Source organism: Cebidichthys violaceus, unplaced genomic scaffold, assembly GCF_023349555.1.
Source record: "Cebidichthys violaceus isolate CVI_PGR_0920_01 unplaced genomic scaffold, fCebVio1.0.p SCAF_20, whole genome shotgun sequence".
NCBI lineage: Eukaryota > Metazoa > Chordata > Actinopteri > Perciformes > Stichaeidae > Cebidichthys > Cebidichthys violaceus.
In genome coordinates, this window is record NW_027176373.1 from 7119566 (window position 1) to 7146652 (window position 27087).

At 42.2% G+C, this 27087-nt stretch overlaps 1 protein-coding gene across 2 annotated transcripts in view; it reads right to left on the minus strand.

Annotated features, from left to right (window-relative positions):
* The window catches only part of LOC137876407 (rho guanine nucleotide exchange factor TIAM1-like), a 51842-nt gene extending 25625 nt beyond the window's left edge, over window positions 1-26217 (minus strand). Inside the window, exons 1-11 of one of the 2 annotated variants that reach the window (XM_068715935.1) lie at window positions 26010-26217; window positions 11258-11362; window positions 9452-10113; window positions 8312-8598; window positions 6890-7162; window positions 6559-6790; window positions 5665-5837; window positions 4800-5024; window positions 3082-3267; window positions 486-632; window positions 155-229 (exon numbers count right to left, since the gene is read on the minus strand). In XM_068715935.1, coding sequence (XP_068572036.1) covers window positions 155-229; window positions 486-632; window positions 3082-3267; window positions 4800-5024; window positions 5665-5837; window positions 6559-6790; window positions 6890-7162; window positions 8312-8598; window positions 9452-10106 — 2253 coding nt within the window. In that variant the 5' untranslated portion in view covers window positions 10107-10113; window positions 11258-11362; window positions 26010-26217. Of the gene's footprint in view, window positions 1-154; window positions 230-485; window positions 633-3081; window positions 3268-4799; window positions 5025-5664; window positions 5838-6558; window positions 6791-6889; window positions 7163-8311; window positions 8599-9451; window positions 10114-11257; window positions 11363-16977; window positions 17055-26009 lie in introns of those variants that run through there. The other variant, XM_068715936.1, reaches the window with a different exon arrangement.
* Window positions 26218-27087: the final 870 nt, after the last annotated feature.

The window sequence follows — 27087 nt, forward strand, 5'->3', positions numbered from 1 at the left end:
TTATACGTTTTTTATTTAAAAAACATTTAAATAGGGCAGATATAAAACAGCACACATCTAAAATGTCAAAGAGAACGCAATTCTGTTATGGTCCTTAATATGAAGTTACATTTGAGTCATGTTGGTACTTTTGTAAAGATTGCTGAGCTCTTACAGATTTCTCACTGGCAGAGTCTTCAAACATGCGCTCCAATGGCTTTTTCACTGGCTCCATCCCATCAACGAAGACCTGCAACCATACAGAGAACAGGACATTGCAACTGCATCCAAATATGTCACAAACATTGCAGTTAATACATCTACTAAAGTACACTCTTTAGAAACATTTATCCATCCTGAAAACCTGCATTATGTTTTTGTTGTTTTTTGAGCATTTGTATTGCATATTAAAAACCAACAGGTACCATCATATCATTTTACGACTTCAAAAGCTAAAAACTAAATTCAGTCACAAGCTAATAGTATGGATGTATCACTATGGTAACCTGGTTGATTGAAGGATGTCCCTTGGTCTTCCTCTTTGAGGTGGTGTCCAGCCCCCAGAGGGATGAGAAACGGCTACGACGTTTACTGAAGGTGCGAGGCATGGCCTGGTTCCGCCTCCTGATGCTGCTTTCAGTGCGAGCTGACACCTGTGACAGTGATTATTATAGAAAACATGAATCAATGCAAAGGGTATATAAACATGAATTAGTTGTATGAGAGTCTATCCAAATTGTTATTTTAATTCAATCCATTAAGGTTTTACTTGGACTTGATATATAAAATGGCACATACTGAACACACAACCACTCATATCTCAGTGACCCACTACTCATTCAAAGAGAAACCGCCTTTGGCATTTCTGGGTTAATTCACACATGAACTGCTGGGCTATGAACAGCTCTGACTGACTATGTGGTACACGAGTGCATACTTTAACGCACATGTATGTAATTTATGTACATACTGTACTTGTGTGGTATTGGTCTCCTCACCAGTCACTGCTCATGAGACACACACACACTTCAAACGTAATAGGTCAAACTGTCTTCAAGACTCTTCTTATATAAGCTGAGTGCAAGAAGCCTTTTTACTGCCTATTCCATTACAATGTCCTTGTTGGCTATGGATAATAACAGCCCTGATGAGTAAAAAGAATTACTGAAGAAAGTAACAAAAACATTAGAGACGTTCCTTTTGTGAAAGAGGAAAAACACTCAAGAGTTGAGAGTGAGGACAGTTATCTTTTGCTATAGGCAATATGAATTGATTCATTTTAATGTTTTTGTATTTCATTATTTAATTACCAAGATCTGTCTTTATTTTGTTAGTATATTTCATTTTCATTTAGTTTATTAATACAGCAAAGTATATAGTGCCCATTTATAGCAGTATTTGACTAATGCAATTATTCAATTTTAAATGTGGGAGAAAAAAAGATTTGATAATGAACTTAGAGGGAAAGAAGACGGAGAAAAACAGTGACGGTGTGAGACATAGAGGAGGAAAGGATGAAGAAAATAAGGCAGATATGAAGAAGGAGAGACTAAATAGAGACGGAGACAAAAGAAGTGAGGGTGTAGGCAGTGGGGGGGGGGTCAACAGAGCAGAGAGTGTTAAGCCTGTTTGTGGGAAAGCGCCTCAGGGATGGCAGCTTACTAACAGAGTTCGTATTGATCCACCAGTCACAAAAAAACACTATCAACCTCAGATGTGGTAAACGTGTGTGTGTGTATGTTTGGTGTATCCGATGGCCTGCTTGTATGAAACTGGCCTATAGAGATATAATTTGAACCTCTTTCTCTCCACTCTGCTCTTTGTTTCCTGGATGGTATTTGGCAGAGCACACAACAGCATAATACACAACAGCGTATAGATCATTCCATTTATTGTGCAGTTTTTCCCTGTACATTCTTGGAGCTCTTGAGGTGACAACGCGTGCACGGTTCATAGCTCTGGACAAATGACTTGGCTTTTAGCTTTAGGCTAAAACAGTAAACATCACAGCTTGTGAAGAGAATGATCTGAATGTGTGAGGTGAATGCAGTGTGTGCAGATATATAAATGCAAGCATGTATCTACAGTAGTTTCCTGTATACTTACAGGAAGCAAAATATCCATGAAAGAACAAAAAAAATGTTCAAATCTCTATAGTGAGGGCAGTTGTGTTTGGTTCTCCTTTTTTTAAAGGACTAGTTTAGATTCAGGTTACACTTGAATTTTGGGTTGAAATTAGAAAATAATGTTAAATAGCTATATCATTGATTTTCAACTATATTTGAAAATCTAGAGACCAATTATGTAACAGTTGCAGTGAGCTTTTGCTGTGGATTGTTTCTGATGAAATCAGGCATAAAAACCTCTTCAGAGATAACCCAAAGAAACAACCAATGCCAATATAACCAAAAGGACAATTAATTATGCTACTTATCAAAGTATATTAACTTTTAAATATTTCTATAGCCCAAAGCTGTGCTTCTTCCCAGTTAGCCAGACTCCAGCTGTGAGTCAGCACACTTGTGTTCTGGCTTTTGAAAAGTAAATGACAGAAAGCTTTGGCCCATTTTGGGCTGCAACATTTGGGCAGTATTTTGGTATGGACTTTGGTCAATTTATTCTAAGAATCAGCTACACAAGATTGTTAGACTTTCCCAAAAAGTCTAACATAGCAGCTACTGTGCAAAGCTAATATAGGGATGTTCACTATTTAGCATTTTCCATTCTGCTTGCTCCTAATTAACCATAGTTAAATTTGAGTGTTTTAACCTCAGGGTACATGTACTGTCTTTAGTTTGCTGATTTGTCAGGCAAGCAGAAATTCTTTCAGTGGGCGTATGTGACAAGATGCTCACTCTAAGAGCCAGATAAACACACCCACTCAACAAGCTGGGCTGATATTGAAGGTCAGCGGTAGGAACCTCTCACGCAATACTTACTGGGAACATGTAGAGACATGTGGGACAGAATTTGAGTTTTGGATTAAGGAGCTTTGATTAGGTTTGAGAGTCAAATTACAGCAAGTGAGTGAGACAGAATGAATAGTCACATAAAAAAACGTGTGTTCATAAATCTGAGTGGGTGCATGGACATTTTTCATACCAGTGCATGGAAGGAAGAAACAGAGAAGATGCCCAGTCGTCCCATGGCCAGCTTGGTGGGACGCGATGCAAAGCCCAGCAGGCGTTTGGGGTTGGGGGGTTCTCCGCCCTGCAGACTGGCCAGGTAGCAACGGCAGCGAAACAGATCCATGTGAAACCGCTCCAAGTTCTGCTCCCACAAGAAGATCTGACAGAGGGAAAGATGAGTTGAAAGTGAAAGGGATGGCTAGTGATTATGCAAGATAAGCAAACTTTGCGGATTAGATCCAGATTCATCCATGGAGTTGCTCCCGATTTGGTCACGGATGAAATTTTTTAATAATAATAACAGAATATGCATAACATATCACCCTTTGTTAGATGGTTATTTGGTCATTTCAGGAGGAGTGAGATGTGGGAGTGCTGAAGCCCCTGTGGAGAGGTATTACTCACCAACACAACCCCCACCAGTCGCCGACCTGCTGTGCTATGTGAAATGTATCACAGGGTGGGCCGTGGGAGGTGGAACACAGGAACACACACACACACACACACACACTTGCAATGAAACACAATCTAGGCTTAATTTGCACTGGTTCCTACCTTCACCTATTTGTTCCAGGACTTAATACAACTGCTCTTTCTTTAAGTCTTTAATTCAACGTAGATCCCAGGCCTGTCTGTTTATGTAAACTCATTTTGTAGATTAATGTTGCTCCAGATAATGATCTTGAAAAAAGTCAGACAATGATGTAATCAGCCACTCGGGTTAAGGCTTTTTCAGTGCTTTGATCCCACAATTTAGTTAATGTGCCTTTATAGTAGGCAATCAAAATCCTAGTGGGTTCTCAGAAATGGGACATGTTCTGCATGGTTGAGATTGACTACTTCCTGGTGCTTTTTTATGTAATATTGTTTTCTTTTATTGACTATCAACCATGTGCCACACACATACAAAGACACAGAGGCTTGCTCCCACAAGGAACCCTATTGTTTGAGGGCACATTCTTCAGCTCTCTTGAAATGTTTACATGCAATGCTGCTTTAACATTCATCAGCAACTCCAGACTTGCATGGAGTTAGAATAAAGCCACACGCGATGTTCCACTGAAAGTAAAAAAAATCTGATCCTAAAAGAGCTTTGAAATTCCAGCTGTGACTTGTTTCAAAACAGCTATTAAATATGGAAGTATTAGCAAAAGATTGCATGCTCACCTGCCGACTAATAGCATGCATTGCATGTGTTTCAACACGTGTTATGAACATTCTGCATTCTGCTGCACTTGAATGTGTTTATAAATGAGCACCGGTCAGAATATTTGTCGGAATATTTGTCATAACACATCTGTCGTTGCAAGTACTCCTTAAGAACATTTTGTCTGGATGACAGCATGCAGTAAAGGTGATTTCAGTGTGTGAGAGCATCAGTGCAGTTTCAAGGTACAAAGATATGCATCTGTAAAGCGCCTTAGGTGTTTTCACTCAACTCAACTGGAGGTTAAAGAATTCAGTTGGGTGTTCAACACATGAGATCACAAACCTGGTTCACATCAGCATCACATGGACATAAACTAATTTACAGTATGAAAATATATAAAAGCATTTTCACACTGATAATGATTCCTCTGTTTTTGACCATGCCTGTTATTACTGTATGAAAACAGGCTTTAATCTATTTGAGTACTTTCAGAGATCCTGACTCATAACTCCCTTTTGCCTCCTTCCGTCCCTGCTCCATACCTGCTCAAGAATGGTCTTCCTCTTCTTGGCGTCAGTGACAGTCGATAGCTGCATGTCTCCCATCTTCTTCATCTTTTCGTCCATGTCGATCTTCTGCTCCAGTTTACGGATCTCGGTTCGCAGCAGTCGCACCGTATCGTCCCTGTGGTGCTGCCGAGCCAGAGCAGCGGCGCACGCAGAGTGGATCGCCGTGATCCAGTTCTCCAGTTCTGTCTGGCCTGACGTCTGACAGGGGAGGAAATAAGGGAGAAATAATAGGTGACATCTCTGAATAATAATAATAATAAAGAAATCAAGAAGTTGACAGCTAAAAGAATACGAGCACGTGTCCCATTATTAGCCTCTGACAGAAGGTGGTCACAATAATCTCATCATCATCTTATTACTTATCTTCCCATTCATTAATTGAACGTCACTGTGGACAGCTGCCATGCATATAAATAGACACATTTTAATATTACACAATGGTCACTGTGGTGGATCACTGTCACAGTATGACAGTGTGGCCTTTAAACATGTCAGACATAAAACAAACACATGGACACTGTACACTGCACTGGCTTATCTCCCACACATGGCTAAATGTCATGTACTTGTGTGCCACACACACACACACACACACCAACACACCCCAAGAGAAATTAGATCTCTTCTTACCACCATCAATCTCTGTCTCTCTTGGTGATCTGTCACTTCATGCAGTCCCAAAAAATAATGAAATAACTGAAAAAAGTGTGGGCCCAAATACAGCTGTTTCAGCCTGAACTGTATGTTTGAGTATAGTACTTTACTTCTCCCTTTGTTTTTCCAAGAAGATGCACTGTAACATGATAATGGATAAATTAAATAACAGTGTCTCTTTTACCTGGAATAGGAAAGCGTCTCCCACTGAGTTGCTGAGGCAGAAGACAAAGTCTTTCTTGGGGTGTTCAGGTACGGCCTGGACAATGCTGTTTTCCACCCACAATGCATGTTTGGGAACGCTGTTATGGTCGATCCCCGAACGACCGTCTGACTCGTACAGAAAAAGAGTGCAGCCTGAAAGAATACATAAAAAGAAAAAAGACAGAGAGATTGAAAAGAAAGTCAGAAAATGTTCTTACTGGTGTTCTCTTAAGAACTTTATTTAGCATTATATTGAAATCAATTATGAAAACAAGGCTGTTGACCACTACATTGCAACGATCTAATGTATGTGAAAAATACCTCATAAACTGCAAAAAAATAAATAAACAAACATATATTTTATACAAATAATGTATTTAATCCCTCATTCATCATCTTCAAGCAAAAAATGTATTTTAATAATAAAAATCATGAGAGCTCGTATAACATGAGGTCAGGATGAATACTATGAGACAGTCGGATTTATTGTTAGGGGGGTGGATATGAGGACAGGAGGCAGGCAGAGATGCAGCTACAGATGCTGTATCTTGTGAATTTCAAAAGGACGAGATTGGATTCGACACGGATGCCGCCGTAAAATTAAATTGTGATGAGGCCGAGGGGAGGAAACGTAAGGCCACACAGAAGAGAGTGAGAGAGGACAATGGAGGTGACAACCAAGGGCATGGACTGTGTAAAGACTGATGAGATTACAGTCTAACAGGAGAAGGAGGGAGAGAGATTAAACAGGTTGCGGTCAGGATAAAATGTTTATCTGAATGTGACATTATGGCTGCACGACTTTGTGTAAAATCTAACACCAGTAAAAATCAGAAGAAATTTTAGACATAAAAGTAGGGGGGTCTATGCTCACCTTTCAAAGAGACCCAGTATTGTTTCCACTTGCGCCTCGTTGCAGGTTCCACCTTCTTGCTTTTCTTATGAACCAAGAAGTTCTTCACAGCCAGAGCTCCTGCTTTCCTGACTATGCCTTGTGCACAGCCAATCAGAGTGTCCGATGGATACGCACTACCGAGTGTGCAGATGCTCTGCTCGTCACTCACAGCGGAGCCAGCCTCCTCCGTGCAGTCCCGACCCAGATGTGTCTGACGAGAGAGTGACGGAAAAGTGTAAATAATAACAAACACGTTGGATCTATTATTAATACCTGTATTTTAAAAAAGACACATATAAAAGTAACCAACCCAGGCTTGATTGTCCAGCTCCTTCCGGAAATTCTCATACACTCCTCCCCGGCCTCCCTCGCCGGCTCGTCCTTCCCCTCCTCCAGCACTGCTGCTCCCGCTGTCGCTCCCGTTGAAAACGCTGCTCTCAGCAGCCGAGTATACTGAGAAAGAGGCCGACATGGCCTTACAGCGGCGTGACACCAGCTCTCCGTCCCCGTCTATCTCTGTGGTGACGCCATCGATGCCACTATCGCCATACTCACTTCCCTCGCCCAAAACACCCGAGATATCCTATGAGACAAAAACACTAATGTTACATAAACTAAATTTATGTATACAGTTACTAATACATTACATAGCCAAAATACACACAAGTAAACACAAACCAGCTTAGGCTACACAAGGAGTTTCTGGGTTTGCCTTTGTGTTTGTGCCTTAGTGAATCAGAATGTGTTTGTGCACAAACTACATTTATGGATTTCTGCTCAAAGAAAGCCTTTCACTTTGAGTGAGAGGTTCTCTGTGCTTTCACACTTTTCTTTCACCAAACTGAGACTCCTTGTTTTTCTCTTTGTTTTGCTGTGTTGTAGGTCTATTTATATCCGGTCTAACAACCCCCTAAGCCTGGCTGGATGAATTTATAATAAGCACTTAGTGTGCTCTGCTATCCAAGGGTGCTTGGGGGTTCTGGGAATGAGTTGAAAGAAAAGCCTGGTTCGCTATTGTAGTGATCCTTCTTATTTGGCAATTTTTTTTAATCAATGACACATGGAAATTACCAAAAGCACATGAACATTCTGTATTCTACAGATGTAGTTTTGTTTTGTCCACTGAATCTCTTATTAATTGGCTTCTTGTTGCTGCATAACAGTGACTTTGCTTCCTCTTTTATCCTCTGGGTGAATCTGCTTTTTTAACATTGTATAAAAGCTTCTAAATTATGATCAAAATATCTTTGCGTGCATATTTATACATGTTATGACAGTGTGTGTGGTTAGTGAACAGGGCATGGCAGATATTATGCTTTAATTTCTGGAGGGGGAATGGAAACCAGGAAACCAGGCCAGTGTTGAACAAGTAGCCCCACAGCAACATTCTATCTGACTCCTTGTAATCCCATTCCCCACTACAAAAATATACACAGTATACTTGGATGTATATCCATGCACACACACAACTGCACACTACACACAGGAAACATCTCTAGTTGTCAACAAAATGTTAATTGCTGTCCTCTATCATGTCTGTGAACACTCTGAACTTCCTGGATACTACTGGTAAACAAAGTCCTTTATCATTCTGCATTTAGGGGTCTGTATTTCAGAAAGGAGAGACAGAAGAGACAGGATACCACAGAAAAGTACAGAAAGAAGACTTAACCTGATTAATGTTTCGCCTGCTTTGCATATTTATTCACATATTCATAACAGATAATCTAACCTGAGTAGTTTGTGCACGACGTCCCTGAAAAGCAGGGCATGGTGCAGCAGGGATTCCGAGCCCTGCCAAGCCCTCTGACAGGCAGTGGGAGCGTCGGCAGGGGAGCGTGAATGCTCCATACCCGCCACCATCCTCCTCGGAAGGAGACATCAACCCCTCCCCCCCTTCTCCGTCTCCATCACATTGGGCTTCTCTCCGGTTTTTAGCGTAGCGGCTCCTCTGCCCCCTGAGGCCAGGACTCTGCTGGCTGCACAGATGGTCCAGAGACGATGCCCTTTCAGCTGCGCCTGGAATATACACAGGTGGTTATTGCAGGGCTGTGTGTGAATTTGTGTGTGTGTGTAGGTGTGTGTGAGTGAGTGTGTGTGTGTGTGTGTGTGTGTGTGTGTGTGTGTGTGTGTGTGTGTGTGTGTGTGTGTGTGTGTGTGTGTGTGTGTGTTTGAGCCAGGTGAGGTCAATGTTTTCTGATTACTGTCAGTTACTTTCAGATTACTCTGCCACATTTGATGTATGAATTAACCTTTTCCATTCGTGTCTGTGTCCTTCTGTGAATCTGCATGATTTTTGTGAGTGAGCTTGAACCTGTGTGTGTGTGTGCGTGTGTGTGTGTGTGTGCAGCAAGCCCATCGATTATTCTCAGCGCTGAGACCTTCATCAGTTACCAGCTACTGACTAATGTAGCCGTGATCTCCAGGAGCTCCTGCCCAGCGCCAGGAAAGCTAACAACCCTGTGATCAACTGAACTACTGCAACTGATAAAGGGCAGTTAACCCTCAATCAGTTGATTTTTTCAAATCACTTTTCGCTACTCAGTGAGTGTCTTGGTGCAATTTTTCCCACCTTCCTCCCCCTCATCACCTGTACAATGAATCAAATCAAGCTAACACCCCGTCACACACGCACAGATAAACCTTTTCCTCAGTCATCAGAAACCAATCTTTTGAAAATTATATTCTGAGTAAAAATTCCCAAAACTTCAATATCTACTGTATCCATTCAAGACAAGAAATGTTATTAGTACTTCTATTGACAATGACGATGGTAGTCTTTGTATCTCTGAATGACTCCATGAAAACACCGGACATGTATTCTGTAAGATAATAGACTGCATTCATGTGAGTGGGTGTTTACCATCCTCACCTGCATTGCCTCTGGGGTGTGTGAACTGCTCCTCCTCCTCCTCTTCTCCTCCATCTATCATCTCCTCAGTGCTGGTCAGATGCTCCTGGCTCAGGTCTGACAGAGAGAACTCCAGGCTGTCTTCTCTCCACATGTCCGCTGACTTGGACCTCTTCTTTTTAAAACTCCCTCCCTCCCGTGGACCCTCAGTCATTCGCTGGAGGTACCGCTCCTCCCCAACAACGTCTCCCTCCTCGTCCCCTTCCCCCATGGAGTCCTCTTCCCCAGCTTGAGCAACAGTGTCCGCCTCTGAGGTTTCAGGAGTCGGTGTGGCCAACGGGTCGTCATCTTGTTGATAGGACTCCGGCCTCATTGTCATAGCAACGCGCTGTGTCCAGTGAGGGTTGATGCCAAACTCTCCGAATGCATCTGTGGTGTTAAAAGGTTCCAGTCCGTTCTCTGCCAAGGATTGTGGGATGCTAGGGGTGCTGGAGGAGCGAGTTGAGGCATCAGAGTTTCTGTGTTCCTGTTTCACTGAAGAAGAGTGGCGGGAACGTCGGGTGACCGGCTGCTTGCTGGAGATGCGGAGTGACCGAGACGTGTGCTTTCGTGAGAGATGTCCCGCCACATCGCCGTAGAAACCACTGTCGCCATTTTGACTTTCTACATTTCCCATGATTTAACTGTAGATTAAGGATGAAACACATTCTTTAAGCTTATATATATGAGGATATATATTTTTTTAAATCATTGAGAGATATGTACTCTGCTTTTAAATCATTACCAAATTGTACACTTTGTCCTCTAATGGCATTGGCACGTTTACTCTCTCCCATTTATAGCAGAAAACCAGGTCAATCTCTGTGCTGGATGAGTGAGTAACATTTGATGACCCATTAACTAATGGTGATACGTCAGAGGTATCAAGGATCTCTTTGAATGTCTTGTTGAGTTCACCTGTCAGGCAGATGACATCAAGGATCAGGTATCCACAATTGAGGGGGAGGTTCCCTTGCTAGTTTTGGGCTACGTAAACTGACCTGAATATTTGGTAATTTGCTCAGCACGACGCACTTCGATGGGGTCGCACAGGGACAACAGAGTTAATTAAAAATTGATTTAGAGGGCACAGCTAGGCACAGCTAACATTTCACAGAGGCTTCCTGAGGGTTTTTTGCTGTTGTCCCATTCATTTTAGTGACTACAAAGACATCTACAATTTTAAATGCCAAAACTCCTTGTCTCCTACTTTTAATAGTTGTATTTTAATTTAAGTTGTATAAATACACATTTTGATAAATGTAAGTGTTTGAAACTTTACAGTGCACTGCAGCAGCATGGCTTGGTTGATACAAGGATGGACCACCTGATACTTTCTGCAGCACTTCTCCCCTTCAGTGGTGTTAAAATGATTCATTAGCCATATTCCCTAAACAGTTGAATATGTTTTCTGCTGATCATAAAGTTATCCCAGCATCCTGCATCGCCTCATGCTCTCTGTTATATAAGCTCATGAAGCTGCTGAGTCAAATGCTGTCAGATCAGTTGGTCCTCTGTGAGTCACACATCATCAAATCCACACCATCAGGTTCTCAGTGTGGGCTCAAACTGCAGAGAGTGACTACCAAAATCCTGTCTAACAAGTATAACATCTGTTTTTAACAAATCATTTAATCTTGTGTTGAGAATCAAAACATCTAAGAATCTTTCTTTTCTGTTAATTTAGTAAAAATAAAGTAGCGCATTAAAATAAACTCTATAGAAAATTGAATTACTGTTGCTGTGCTTTTTTGCAGTTAGAGACCAAGGTGTACAAACTGTGGTTACCTGTGGTTGAATAGCCGCATCATCAATTGCTCCACATCAGCACAGTGTCATCTCTCACCGACCGCATGATCCTCCACACTTCCTCAAACGCCGGTGTCAGATTGCCTTGAGAGGAACAAGAAGGGAGGGAAGTGTTTCAGTGTGAGCTCTCACAACTTCAAAGTGACCCGATGTGTCAAACGCACACAGAGGAGGAGAGGGAAGACGAGGAGGGGAAGGTGGTTCTAAAAACTACTGCAGAGCATCTGTCAGGTACGGCACATAGAGCGGGTGAAACAAAGTTGAAAGGAAAGCCGTGAAGCACACTAAAGAGGAGGTCTATAGGATAAGAGACATCATGCAGGATGAAAGAGAATAAAGGACGCTGTGGTCAGTAAGCCTGGAGTTAAGATAATGCAGTGAGGCAAGTAAGATGAAGGAACACACATTTAAATACACACATATACAAAGTCACAGATCATCAGAAAAAAAGAGCAGAGGTATTGTCTGAGCCTGAGGGGGTAGAAAAAAATCACAAACAACTGCAATTTCTTTGAACTGCACCCTGAAACTCATTGCCAACCTGAAAGCATACAGGCATGTACAGGCATGTGCACAAATTATTTTGGGATAACACCCCTTGTTTCCCTGCAGACAAAGAGATGTGCATGCATGCACACGCACACACACAGACATTGTGGGTAAAATGACAGAACATGAAAGCAGCTATGCAGAATGATTTTCTGCTTAAGACTCAATTAAATGATCCTTTCCAACACGACCTAATTTTCCCTAATAACAGCCCTGAGCTGCTTAGAGTAGACCAAGATTTCCATAATGTGCTATCTATAGTGTGAAGGTATGCAAGTGCACTCATTGTGTGTCGTTTTGCACATATTTTTAGTTCAGAAAAAGATTCTGAAAATGTAGTTTATATTTCGAACGAGGCAGATATAACTGATGATCCTTCTCAGTCGGCTGGCGTTCAGAGGTCGGGAGACTGACTGCTGATCTCATTGCTGCAAACACTATTGTCAGATTTGTTTGTGTTTTGATAAGCGTACAAGCAGGAAAATAATGGAGGATTAATCATTTCACTGTCATGCAAAAAAAAAAATGAGAAAGCGAAATACAGCCTTTATCAATTGCAAAGCAGATGTCAATCTGTACAGGGTGTGTTTAGATCCTTCACATCTGGTGAGTCATTTTAGAAGGCCAACAAAGCATTTGTTCCCTAAAGTCCACAGTGCTGGTCTGAGTATACAACTTCTTGTTACTTTCACTACATTTTGCCTACAGCTGCTGCTCATAATATTGTAAATAATAAGATAACATACTGTCACTTTGTTTATTCTCTAGGGCAGAAATACAATAAATCAACCGTGTTACAGTTCTGGGAAAAGACACAGAAATGAAAGTTCAGAAAAGGAGAACTGAAAAGGACAATAAGAGACGTGATGGCCATTGCTGAGCACGTACATAGAACACATACACAGTGTTTTGTTCTACTGGTCAACCTGCACCATGCCAGCATGTGTGTTCATGTATTTAAACTTAACTGCAGCACATGTCTTCTCAGCTGTGGGAAGCAGTTACATAAGCTTAACTTGACCCTGATACTTTTCCTCCTCTTCCTCTCCCTCTACCCTTTATTTTTCATCCCTCCTCCATCTCATCCGGCCTGATGAGATGTATCCCAACCCACATGCTGGCCACCTACCCCCCAAAACACAGAAACACACAAAGTACAATGCACACTCAATGCATGACAGGTGCTGGATATTTATTTTGGAGCTAGTTCTGCTTTCCTTTTAAATCTGGCATCAGTGTAATTATTTTTCAATAAGTGCAAACACAGGACTTGATATCTAAAATGTTTTATAGATAGATGGCACATACAGTGGGTGAATGGAAAGCAATAGAACTCACTCATAAAAAATAGCAACAAACAAAAATACTGTTGCCAAGCCACATCGTTCATCTATACGTCTATCTGTCTGAGTTCAGTGTGAAAAACACACACACACACACACACACACACACACACACACACACACACACACACACACACGCACACACGCACACGCACACACACACACGCACACACACACAGGCTGAAGAAACAAAACAATCCTGTCTGACACAACACATGGGAAATCTGCCTTTCCTCTGGCAGTGTACAGTCTAAAATGTTTAGTCTCTTAGTTTCTCCTCCTTCCCGTGCCCTGCAGCAAAGCACGGAGGAGAGAGAGGGGTAACAAGGAGAGGAAGGGGCTCTCTGCTAAACCCACGTAGAGCTGAGAGGTGAGGCAAAGCTGGAGGCAAAACGCACGATGAGGGAGGGTGGTGATGTTGGTGCAGACACAGAATGGAAAAAAAGAAAAACACATATTGGGAGTCCTGCGCTATGAATAGAAGTTTGATATGGAAAACTGTGAAAACAGGGGAAGGTAGGAATGAAGAACGAGAGAGAGGGAGAGATAGATAGAGGCAAATTTGGGGGGTCCTATTGTTGCCGAGGTTTAAGTGGATAAGTAGACATGTGCTCTGGCTGCCTCTCTTCGGGCTTAATTGAGGGAGCCGAGACAAAAGGGGAAACATAATTATTCGCTCTCTTTCTCTCAGTCTCTCGCTCTCATTCTCGCAGTATATTAACACATTGCGAGAGCGTATTAATACAATGGCCTGCGTAACAGCAGCCAAAGCATTACCAGGCAGACAAGCCCAATAACAGACGAGCACACACACATACACTGAGAGGGGACAAAGAACAATGTTTATTTAAAATAAAATGCCATACTGGTTAAATGTCTTACTAAAAACACAAATCCAAGTCCATTTGTTCCATTTTAAATTCTGTATTTGATTTTTATTTGCTGCATATTTCACAACATCTACACATCACAATAGCACATCTGCTGTTTTCCGAGCACAGCGGCAAGTTCTTCTGGTTGAGTATATTGGACATAAAATCAGACAGAGACAGAGACACGGCTGAGCATCTTACTGGGGCTGAATGTGCCACTTAACTACGCCGTCAGGTACAACTCTGTACTGGAGCTGTCAAACTCCTATTGCCACAGTTGCGTTGGAAAGATGCTCAACACCTATGTGCTCTCACGTCCATCACCTAACACATGAAAACAAACACACACACACACACACACACACACACACACACACAAAAGCAGATAGTTTCCTGCAGCATACAATAGAGTAAAATATTACAAAGGCAGACATGCTTCCAGTCACACACACCTGCACAATCCCAGGAGAAATTTTTAGCAGGTCTTTCCGACTCACACATGCTCTCACACTCTTTGGAAAAATACCAAAGGCCTGTCAGAACAGCCATGGAGCAGGCACACCCTACTCTCTCCCCCCCCCCCACCACCAATCTTTTTATCTCTGCACCTGTCTCACAGCTCCACCCTACATGACACACAACTCAGCTCTCCAGTTTCACACCCCACATGACGTGGATGTGCGCTACTGTACTGCACTGTACTACGATTGAAGCCAAACAAAACCTGTCTCACTGCTTTTATAAGCCTGTCATTGTCTAGACCACATGGAGTGGTTGCTGAAATCAGACATCAAATTATGAAATCGACAAGCACATGAATTACATCCCCAAAATATAACAACCCATCACAAATGAACTTGCTTTTACAATATACTTACAATTCTACTTCTACTGACATAAAATTTGAATTCGAATTTTGCACAAGAGCGCAGTAAAGATGGTGGCTGGAATATGTGTGGTCTATTATAAACTGTTGTCTTTATCAACAACAAATTACCTGTTGCAAATACATGTATCTAACATGTGAACAGGGTCCCATCAATTAATAAAGCAAGTCATCTCCAGTTTAAAATGAGCTTCAATATTTGTAACATTCAACTTCTTTAATTTGGTGTGTACAGTATGTTTTATTGTTTTGTCTTGGAGTTATTCTATTGAAAAGGACTTGTAGTTATTCTTAGTTATTAGCTGTTGGTCACAGTGTATTTATTACGCAAGAGGAGCAAACACTGATCACTTGTGATAAAATCAAATTAATTCTCGAGAGTCCCATACTAGTTTAATTATAGTTTCTGATTTTAAATGCACAACGGTTGATGACACTAGACAGTCTTTTATGGCCTTAACATTTTGGGGACCATAGCAACATAGACAACCCAATAAATGATTCAAAGTCAATAGTCCAACCCTAAAAGAGACATTATAGGCAGCAACAGTAGTCTGGACACTTCTGTAACCAGAGAAGCTCTTAGCTTGACTGATATTCCCTCACCTTTCTCTGCACCTTCGAACCACGACCACCCCACCACTTCATCAAACATTAAAACACATGATGCAGCCGTTGGACTCACCCTTCCTTTAGGCCTTTTTCCCGCACCTTTTACATTCCTCAAATGGTTACCGTACCCCCCACCTCAGGGCAGGGACTTTGTGCCCTGCTGAGGTTAGGGTTAGGGTTCGGGTTAGGGTTAGGTTACGCTCTCTCTGGGGGGTAAATAAAGGAATTTTCCTGATGGAGCACACGTCATTCCAAGCAAGTCAAAATAGAACACCATGGGAATCTGGGAGATATTTTTATCGGAGCCCCTCCATGCACCCCGATTTTGCATACATCTCTGCAGAAATACACACAAACACACCTACATGCATGTACATCCGGCTTCCTTGTTGTTGTTTACGCTGAGTAAACCTGCTTTGAAAGATAACAAACACACCGTGAATAACATGTGATTCAGGACTGGGTGCAGGATCAGTGGTCCAAACAAATAAGGATCAGTGATCATTTGTGAGTGCCTGACTGTATGTGCACACCAGTAGGTGTGTATGCATTGTTCATATTTGAAGAGGAACTATATCTACCCAACGGCAAGATAACGGTCAGATATGCTGTGAAAATATCCTATTGTAGAGATGGGAGCGCACACTCCGCTGCACTCCCACAGTCCCGCTGAGACGGGGCTGTCTCAGACATCACTGGTAGAATTCCCTGGAAGAGGGAGATTAGCTTCTTATTCATCCTTTCGGGATCTGACAAGACACGCGCCACATCCCCCCTCTCTCAGCTTAAACACACACGTGCACATACACAAACAGCTTGCCTGCAAGCATTGAGTCTCGGCTGCTGCGTAATTCAAACATTAATTTTTCTTTTAACTGGTGAGAGACAAATTATAATTCCTTCCTGAAGAGCACTTTCATTTCGAGGCCACAGAGGAGGGCAAAGCATAAAAATGACAGGAGAAAAAATTAAGACGATTACTATTCATTTACTATGTTCCCCTCCTTCTATCTACAGTGGAGGAAAAAAAGAGACAAGAATTAGGATTGCGATGATGGTGGTCGTAAAGCAAATTCACTGCCAATTAATCTTTAAAAAAAAGTGAGTGAAATAACCATGCTAAATAAAATTAAAAATATAGATAACAATAAAATAAAAACCAGAGGAAATAGATACTGCACAGTATATCATGTGCAAAATGACACATATAATGGATTATAGATTTTGGGTCAATGTCTGTGTGACATTTGAGGATCAAGTAGAATTCAGTGTCAGCCAATCCACTCCACTTCACTCCTCAAGTGTCACTAACTTCATTAAATACGCTCCTCCGTCTTTCTAGGAGCTTACACTGTACGCTCCTTAACTCAGATTTCAGAGCGTCTTTGCAGCACGGTGCAGTCAGGGATTACCATATTTTAAAGAAAATCCTCCTACCACAAGTCCCGCATTGAGTGTGAGGCCCGGGAGAGTCAATGAGTGTGTGTAGCTTTTGACGCTCCACTCTGTAGCTGCTGCTGCTGCTGAGTGCTAACTCAGCGATCCGTGAGTCCCTGTATGAATTCAAAGACAGGAAACCCCATAGATTTAAACCTCTCATTATGATCTTTCAAGATGTATACTTTAATGTGAGGCCATTTACACTGGATGATCAGAGCACTCTATTCTCCTGCTTGTTCTGAGATGAAGGAGGAGATCAAGGCACGTAAGCCTAAATTAAATCCATCCTGGACTTCTGTTGCAGGTTACTATGCCACTTGAAATCCTCTTGTCCACAGAGTACATTCATCAGCAAGCAGCAGGTTGCATGACAAATGGCGAACTATCATTTGCTTTTTGTTAAATCCTAATGAATCATCATCGTCTTTCTGCTGTTCCTCAATCAACGCACCCTCGTTCTTCATAATGAAATAGTGATTGCACAGACAATCGCCACCCAGTCATCAAAACCAATCAACTGAATATTCATGTGGTGATTTGCTGCTCCAAATATGTGAGCGGCAGTACAAGAAGTGTTGTTTAATTATCCAGGAGGAGTGGGACGAAACATTGACTGTGCTCCAGATTGAGCTGGTAACCGTAGAAACCCTGCGGGCAAGACGCAGCCTGGGGGAGGAGCGGCTGAGAAATAAGATAGAGAAAGCTGTTACAAAGGAATAAGAGTACTGTGCGGACGTGGCAGCGTATTTGAATGTATTTGAATTTCTTGAAATGACACCTGAATGATATGCTTCTACAGGCTTGATGGAAAAAGAAACTCCAGGAGTAGAAGAGAAGAAAATGTTTTGACCCTTATATTTGTTAGACTTAACGAGGGTTTTATTAACATATAAACATATATTGTTGAGATTGCCTTTATATTTTATAAGTTTAAAAAACAACAACACTGGGGAAGGTAGAAATCCCAGCAAACTTATCACTAACTTATTAATCAATTCTATATATTTTTTTAGTTTTATTACTCCTGCACTGTAGCACACACTGGAATCGTGCTGTTTGTGGGACCTGATTTTTCTTTTTCTTTTCTTTTATTGTGATGTGTGCAAACTATCCTGTTTTTTCCTGATTTATCTGAGTCACACTGAAACAAATTCCTCTCAGCTTGGTTGACATGGCAATGAAGTAATGAAGTGGGATAAGACACACTTCTGTAAAGAGCTGATAAGCCTGAAATAATTGAGTAGTTCTATGGCTTGATTCCTTAATTCTCCACTTTTCCCCTTAACTGACCTATTGGGGGGAAGTTTTGTTTTTCTTATCCACATTAAAGGTCTAATACTTTAAGTATTGTAAATAAAATATCTAAAATCTTTTATTGTGAAAATTGCACTGTTGAAAACCCATTAAAAAATTATATTACTTCCTGTGAAAGAGTACCCCAATTACATTTATTTGAGGCAAAAAAACGGCCAAGTTTAAATTTAAACATACTTAGTTTTGGCACCATATATTGTCAGACACTGACAGAGACTCGCAGACAAACACAGACAGGTGTGAATGGAGCCAAATTGGCGGGTAATACTTCCTCTTCCGCTCTGTGCGGCTGAAAGGACAGCGAAATAACAGGGTGGGTGAGTGAGCGAGAGAGAGGGATAAGAGGGTTTTAGGCAAAGGTAGACTGATTGAGGTGGGAGGTTGAGACAGGGGGATAGGATGAGAGAAGCTTGAGGGTCTGAAAAAAAAATGATGGTGTTGAAAGGGGACGAGAGGTTGTTAGAGCTGGTGGAATGGAGTGTTGGGCCACAGGTAGAAAGATGAATGATGTGTGCTGAGGTGGAAGAAGACATAAGAGGTAAAGAGGTAAAGAAGTGAAGTGGTGCTGATAGGTCCGGAGGGGCTGATAGAGATAGATGTTGTGTCAGTTCAAAGTAGGGCACATGTGAACAGGCCCGATTTGTTGTCAGTAACGATATGGCTGGGCTAAGACTATCTGGAGAGGGTTATTGAAGAGGTTATTGTGACCAGATTGTCCGTAAGAAAGATAGAGATAGCGTGATTGTGGTTTTACTGCGACAATGCAATATGCAGGTATTAGCTTCCTCTGGTTTTAATCAAATTGTTAGAGTGATGCAAAGACAATGTTATCACTTCATTAATTAAGATTTCTGCTGAGGCTCAGCAAATCCTTTTGTAATACTACATTACCAGGGAGCAAGAGCGGGGCTTTGGCCTGACCGCACAAGGACAGGTAGGGAGGGAAGGAAGGAAAAAAGTGGAGAGGGTACTGTGGGGGAAGAAAGAGGAGAAAGGAAATGAAAGATTATGGGTGGAGAAAGAGTAGAGGAGACACCATGACAGTATAATCCTGACAGAGGTGAGTAAGCAGGTAGTGTAAAGAAAGAAGTTAGTGGCAGAGGAATGGGCAACACAGAGGTGTACTGCAGAGAGAGGGGGGAGGGGGACAGCGGGAGGTGGAAGGGGAAGTTATCTTAGTGGATCCCTGCAGCTGGGTCAACAGCAGCGCTTGCAAACAAAGTATCCCCTTGAAGAAGAGACAGGAGACAATGCACTGCAGTGAGGGATGGGGGTAAGAAATGTTCAGCAAGAACGTGACAGACAGTATGTTGTGTCTCTGCCTCTCCAGCCAACAGAGGACAGAGACACTGCTGGGGGGGGTTAAGATAAGATACGTTTCAAACTTGATGAAGGTAAAAAGGTTTCTACTGGTCAAAAAACTATAGCAATTAATAATAACTAAACTAATAGCTACAACTATAATAGAAGCCAATGTCCGCACTTCAAACATTTATACATGTATAGTAAATGTACACTCAAGCATGCAGAATGTACAAATTTGCTAACTATACTTATCACATGATCACATTTTTTTTTGTCTGCTGTTTACCAAGAAAAAAGCAAACCCTCCCTCTTGCTACCTACTTCTTCATTTGTGCATCGCACACACAAACATTGCAGTAAGGTGTGACAGATTCAGAGAATAGGAGTGGACCCACACCCAGACTGTTGCATCACTGTTCTGCATATTTCAAGGTCAAGACATCCACATACATCCTTTAAGTTTTAGGTTTAATTCTCTTCAGGAAGGCAGCCCATACCTTACGGATCAATAGACACACACAGCACATTATTGCAATATTTAATACTTCTGATGTATAGCAGCACCATAGTAACTGTTGTAAAGTGAAAGAGTAGAAAGAAGATATGGAAACGAGTTCCATCCTGTGATTTAGTGTCAAATTACCAAATGACCTTCAGGTTGTGATCAACATAAAGTCATTTCCAGAAAAAAAAACGTAATTTCCCTTTTGTTTCCGAAGCAGTATTTTCCTGAAACTGTTATTCATTTTGCATCGTAAAAACATAAGCTAATGTAGGTAGACTTTAGTCACTATGAAGGTTATAAAGGTTGGTAAAACGTAATCAGCTCCCCGGCTACAAAACAAAAGACCCCCGGATTTCTGCCAATGTTTAAATGATGATGGCAACAAACAAAACTATCACTGAGACAAGGATATCAACAACATGTCAGCAATGTGGCGTCTCTTCAGTGGATGGGGTTGGATCTAGGTCAATGGGTCCATTTCCTGGGAGTTGAGCTTGTGTGCGGACACGAGCTGGGGGTTATTGTTTGGGCTCTGAGTGGCTACGGTGAATAGAGCCTCTCCTCTCAGTGCATTAGTGACCTGTATAAGCTCCACACGACTCACTGACATCTGAGTGCAGGCCTGAGGAGAGAGGACAAAGGCAATCTGACCACACATGCACACACATTCACGTGTCTAAAAACCAACGCACCAGGAGGCAATGACAAAAACACACGGTCTGATAGGAACCTTATACAGCACTCACCACAGGGTTTTTATCAAAAACCAATCTCAATCCAAAGAACAAAAAGAAAAGCCATGCAGCTCTGCCCGTAAGCCTTCATCTTTGCGTTTTTTCAACTCCCGCTCTCACACACACACACACACACACACACACACACATTCAGACATATTCACATATACATATTTGCACATGCACACACTTACAAATGCACATACAGGCTTTTGAGACCGCCTTGTACGATTCCACTGCATTACTTCCAGGTCAACAAGCAGGAACGTGAAGTGTGACTATGTGATGAGCACTGAGCTGCTGCTGGTCAGCACTCTCTTTATGTAACTAATGTAATGTGGGGGTTGGAAAAAAGCAGGAGGAGAGGAGAGACAATGGTCAAGTGTCTTGTTTCCTCTGCTTTAATTACACATGTGGATGTAAACTTGGACGGAAACACACAAACACTGACACAAAAATGGGGTGTAAAGATTTCCAAGCAGATGAAAAAAAGGAAATCCCGGGAAGGCCAAATCTCCTCAGTGCAAACAAAGCATAAAGCCTATCTTTGAAGACACTCTTTGCACTCCCACTGTAATTCCTCCTTTAAATCCATACTCAGCACTTCACACACAGATGTATTTCCACTCTCTCACTCTGAAGTCTCTTACACCAGCTTCCTGTTCAGGTAACATTGTCTCAATGCATGGACTTCAAATTGTACTTCTTTGACATGACTGCACACATCCTTTGTTTCCTCATAGCTCAGAAAACAAAACTATACATATTCACCTTCTCTGCTTTTTTCTCCCACTGTTCCTCTGAATTGAGGGCACCCTGGAGAAATATGAAGATCTAACCTTGTGTATATCAAATAAGATGTAGATCCATGCACATAAGCACAGACACATGCATTTACACATCAGTTGGCAGCCAGAGCGATGTGTGGGCTGGAACGCAACACTGATCAGAGATAATGGGCAGACATGACAGGGATGGCAACGCCGTCACACCAAGAGAGGAAGGAAGGAGTGATGAGATAGCAAGAGAGACAAAGAAAAAAAGAGAGAAAAAAGGGAGGGAGCAAAGGAAGGAAGGAAGGAAGAAACTCCCAATTCATCAGTAAACACAGAACAGACAAAAGATGGGAAATGAGTGAACATGCCAGCTCATGTCAGCTCTGAGACACCCCTCCCCCGTCTGAACCCCTTCAGAAATTACAGGCATCCCCTACTGCTTCTCCCACTCCCTTTGCATCTTTTCCCCCTTTCTTCTCATCAGGGGGTTGATGTTGAGGAGTCTAGCACAAAACAAAAGTTCTTCACCTGATGTTTCCCACTCCCCAGCAAACAACGCTTGTAGTCCTGCTCAACCAGACGAGTGACATTACTAATGGACACACATAAGCAAACACGTCAGTGTGACATAATGTTCACACCGTCTCGTTCAGCCTCTCTTGCGCAATTCCTCATATTTTCAAAAGGTTATGCAAAAGGCCGGGAACAGGGAATACAGACACACAAACATGCATGCATGTATGAAATCCCAGTGATTTCCAGCCTATTTGAGAAAAAAAAAAACAATGTCTCATTATAATCAACAATAGCATGGTTTATGACACCAAATACTTTTTCCCCGCTTTCCTGTTTTCAAATCATCTCACAACCCGTCAGATTTATCTTGTCACCCCTTGTAAAGCATTGCCGACACTGCAAAGGGATTCCCCCCTGCTATTGAATGCAGCCATGACAGAACCGACACCTTAATTAGACACACTCCGTGAAACCATAGATAAGGAAAATCATTTTAGCGTCCCTCCACCCTTAGCTGTCAGTTTTGTCTTGGTTTTCCCAAAACAGACTTCAACGATATCTGTCTGGTACTGGGCTGCAAGTGACAGCAGCAGGGACTCGGGAGACTGAGAGACAGGCACACAGAAGACAGACAGACACACAGAGAACCCACAGGCTCACAGTCAAACACAAACATTTAAACAGCTTGATTGCATGTGGGGAGATGGGCACTGGGGGCTGCATAAGCCCTATATTTGCGTAACAGCAGAAATAAGTAGACCTCTGAGGAAGAGAAGCATTTTTCCAACAACAGTTAGAAGATGAGAGAAGAAGACGGACAAAGATGAGGGAGAGAGAATCCCTTTCATGTTAATTGCATCATCCCTTTATCATGCCCGCCACATGCTCATCAAACTGCATCTTATGTACTGTATCTATAATCATGAGAGGGGGCGTCCGTCTGCTCTGCCACAAGGTCAGAAGAGTCGTAGTCACTGTGGAGGATAAAGATGTGAGAGTATTTGCAACAAGCTGGAGTTCCATGCTGTTGATGGCGGTGACGGTGATTATTATTTCCATTTCTATAATGTATTATTTGATGCATGGAGCGCTGTATGAGCTTTACATGTGCAGATCAAAGGATGAGTATGACTTAAAAGCAGGGTTGGTAATCATATTTCTGTTGAAATTCTAAGTCCATCCTGACAGCAATCAAATGCTCTGACCAAAAAAGAAGAAGAAAAAAAACTATCTGTGGCTGTCGCAGGACTGTAATAAGCTCGTCCAATCATTTCATTCGGCCCGAAAGTGATGATTGGACGGGTTACCTGCCTGTCTACCTGCTCGTTTTCTGCTGATGCACTCATTGCTCATCATCGGAGTCTTCCACAAACTGCTAGCTTAACAGCTGTGACTACTTTCAATAGCCATGTTCGTTGTTTGTGTTCATTATAATATGTAAACGTTCATGATGATAATTTGGGGCAAGTGGCCTTGGAGGGAGGCCTGAAGCGACGAGCTGTCAGTGTTGGCGACGTGGCAACTTTCTTGCTAGATTTAGGGACTTTTGGAGCGTGGAGGCAGTTTAAGGCTGGATGTGTGTAAAAGAGGATATGTCTATACCTATAACTGCCTGTAGGTGAGCTGACTTAGCCTGAAAGCAGTGTATCAATCTGGGTCAGTACACACACACACATACACACACACACACACACACACACACACACACACACACACACACACACACACACACATACATACACACTATACAAATACACCCGCACACCCACAGGGCTCACTTAGCGGAGCCCCATCCCCCCTTTCACGCTCACATACTATATTAGCTTACTGTACACAGATGGAGCACATGGTTGTGTGGATGCACACATATTTGTCCTGAACACACACTTGCACACATAGTAAATGGACACACACATTCAAATAAACCTGGATGAGGGGTGTGTAAATGTGTATGAGATAATGGCTTTCCCCCCATTTCACATCCCCAGGCTTTCGCAAGGTCTTTGTCAATTTAAAAAAAAAAAAAAAAAGAGTGTGCGCACACACACACACACACACACACACACACACACACCAGTTTTTATCTGCCACTATGAATCCTTTCACGGATCACTTCCTCAAAACACACTGACAATATTCAACTTCCTTATAGCAGCAACTGAAGCAGTGAATTGTAGCAAGAAAGATAACATGAAGAAAAGATAACAAGAAAGAGAAGGGAGAGAGAGGGAAAGAGATGGCTAGTTCTCAATATTAAAACAAACACTGAGAGCAAAGTCTGTGGCAAAATCTGAGTGCAAATATTCTTAAAGAAATCCGTTATTCAGTATTCAATTGAAGTTGAAATAGTTTACTGACTTACTAAGTAACTACTAAATTGTTCCCAGTGGTTAGGCCAGTCCAAAGCATTGTAGCAGGCTGAATGAACAAGAAACTGCAAAGCTCTTTGGACAAAAGCCAAACATTTACCAAATTACAGGTATTTTGTCTTCTTATTATGTGTTATCGGCTCGTCTCAAACCTGGATTTGGCATGCCACAGCAATATTAAGCAGTAAACTGTAAACACTATGATGAGTGGTAAATATTCCTTCTGCAGAGAAGCAGGAAAGTGATGCAGGAGAAAGGACAGCGGAGACACTATGCTCTTTGACCCCTCATAATTCTTAGTCTGTCTGGATGCCTACAGACGACCCTCTGCACCGCTGAGAACTAACATATCTACTGACCCACGCACATTTGAGGGTCAGATGGTAAATACGTCTGAAGTAATAAGTAGGAGATAAAAGTCCACATTTGCACACTCTCCTCCTTTGATTTTGTTGCAACTTGTCCCTTATCCCCTCTCTCTTTTACACTCTCTCTCTCTCTTGTCTTGTTGGCTACTGTCGCTCTCTGCCAAGTCTTCACTGCCTTTTTTCTGCTGTTTCATCGTCTCTAAGTAGCTCTTAGGTCTTCCTTTTTGTCTGTCTAGTGTTTCCTCTCGTATTATCTATTAATATTTCCACACAACACAACACAACACAGAACGCACACATACACACAAAGTAGGCTAATGTCTTTATCAGATCCAAGCGCGTTAGCGTGGATCACACACTCTCTCTCGTCATTTTGCATTGTGAACCTTTGATGGCACAACCAGACATTTTCAGGACTGACCTGTGCTACAGCCGTAAGTACCACTTGAGTTTTTATCTGGAGTAATTACATCTCTCCTTTTTCTTCTTACGTAAAAGCACACTGTCAAATATGCACATACGTTACTTTGTTTGCCCTTTGAGCTGAGCCGTTTGTTCAATGGCGGGGAAATGTCAGGTGGTATCAGTCCAGAGGGCTGTTAGGCTATTTTGTTATCACTAAATTACCTCGGGTAGGAAACCCGGCAATGACCCAGTGAGAACATTAATGATTGATAAAGTGCTTTCATCAACACACACACACTGGACCACGCAGATTGGTTAGTTGAATAAAATGTGTCAAATGCTTTTTTTCTTGCAGTTCTCTTGTATCATATATATACTGTATATGAGTGTTTGTGTGCATGTGTGTGAGAGAGCGTGGGAGAGCCCCATCAAGAGAATAGAGCCACCACCAAACAGTAGTAAAGTGTTAAATTACACACACACAAAAAAGATACATTATGTAAGAAAGCATACAAAATATGTTGGTATACAGACATTGGCACACATATATGGACCATGCAGTCAGATGCACACATTTGAACTCCTTACTAGAACTTCACCTCCGCTCATCCAAACGGCTAACAAATCATCTAAACACACACAACATGAAGTCAGTTATCTTCAACACCCAAACAACTCCATCTCTGTCACTCACAAAGCCCCCGAACACATCCTCAAAACATGAAAGGAATCTTTACCTTTACTTAAGCTCCCAGTGTTTCCTGTGTGAGTAACAGTTAATTCCCTGAGGTGGTTAAAACCCAGTCAGCGCGTATCCTCTCCGAGAGCAAACAGGGGAATCCTTGCATCGGTGAGACGTCTCCTGGACTCCAGCGCAGCGTTCGACTCTACACACATGCGCACACACATGCACACACACACATTACAGCACATACTCACACATGCTGCCTCTTGCACGCTTAGACCAGACTGAAGGCAGAGGAGAGGGTGTGTGTGCGCTGGCTGAGTCTGAGCCCGCCCTCTTCTCTCTGGTTCTCTTTTCTCCCACACGCACTCACCCTGCCCTCCTCCTTCCTCCCTCTCCCTCTCCCGTCTCCCCCTCTCTCTTTCTCTCGCTCCCCCCCCCCCCCCCCCCCCCCCCCCGCTCCCCCCCGCTCTCTCTCTCTCTCTCTCTCTCTCTCTCTCTCTCTCTCTCTCTCTCTCTCTCTCTCTCTCTCACTCTCTCTCTCTCTCTCTCTCTCCAATTTCACCTCCCCTGGCTTGCCAATTGACTGCCAGCATGTATGCTGGGTCTGTGCCTCTGAGCTTTTAGATGTCCCAGTCCTCTTTTTAATTGCTGGCTCTTTGGCCTCAAGTTACACAAAAAATAAAAAGACACACAGATAAAGTTGACAAGCACAGTCATGCATAAGCAGATAAGGATACAGACATAAACACATTTGTGTTATGGATTGACACAGTACATTTGAGGAATTTTTGAAAAAGATCATAAATCATACAAACCTACACTCTGAAAAGTAAGTAGGAAATGTCATCTTAAAAATATGACCCTCAGCTGAGGTGCTGGAGCTATAGACTATCACACTTAATGAAAAAAGCATCCACATACTTGAATCTGTGCACGAATATTCTTGCCCTGAAGAAGGTCTCCAACCGAAAAGTTAAAAAAAAAAAAAAAGAGTGTGTGGATGTTGGTTTTTTGTGTAAAGGAAATGTCATCCTAAAATGAGTAACTTCTAAAATCGTAAAAAGTGCCAGAACAGAGATGTGGTTTGAGCAGAAAGGTGCAGTGAGGTGTACAAGAAGAATCCATCT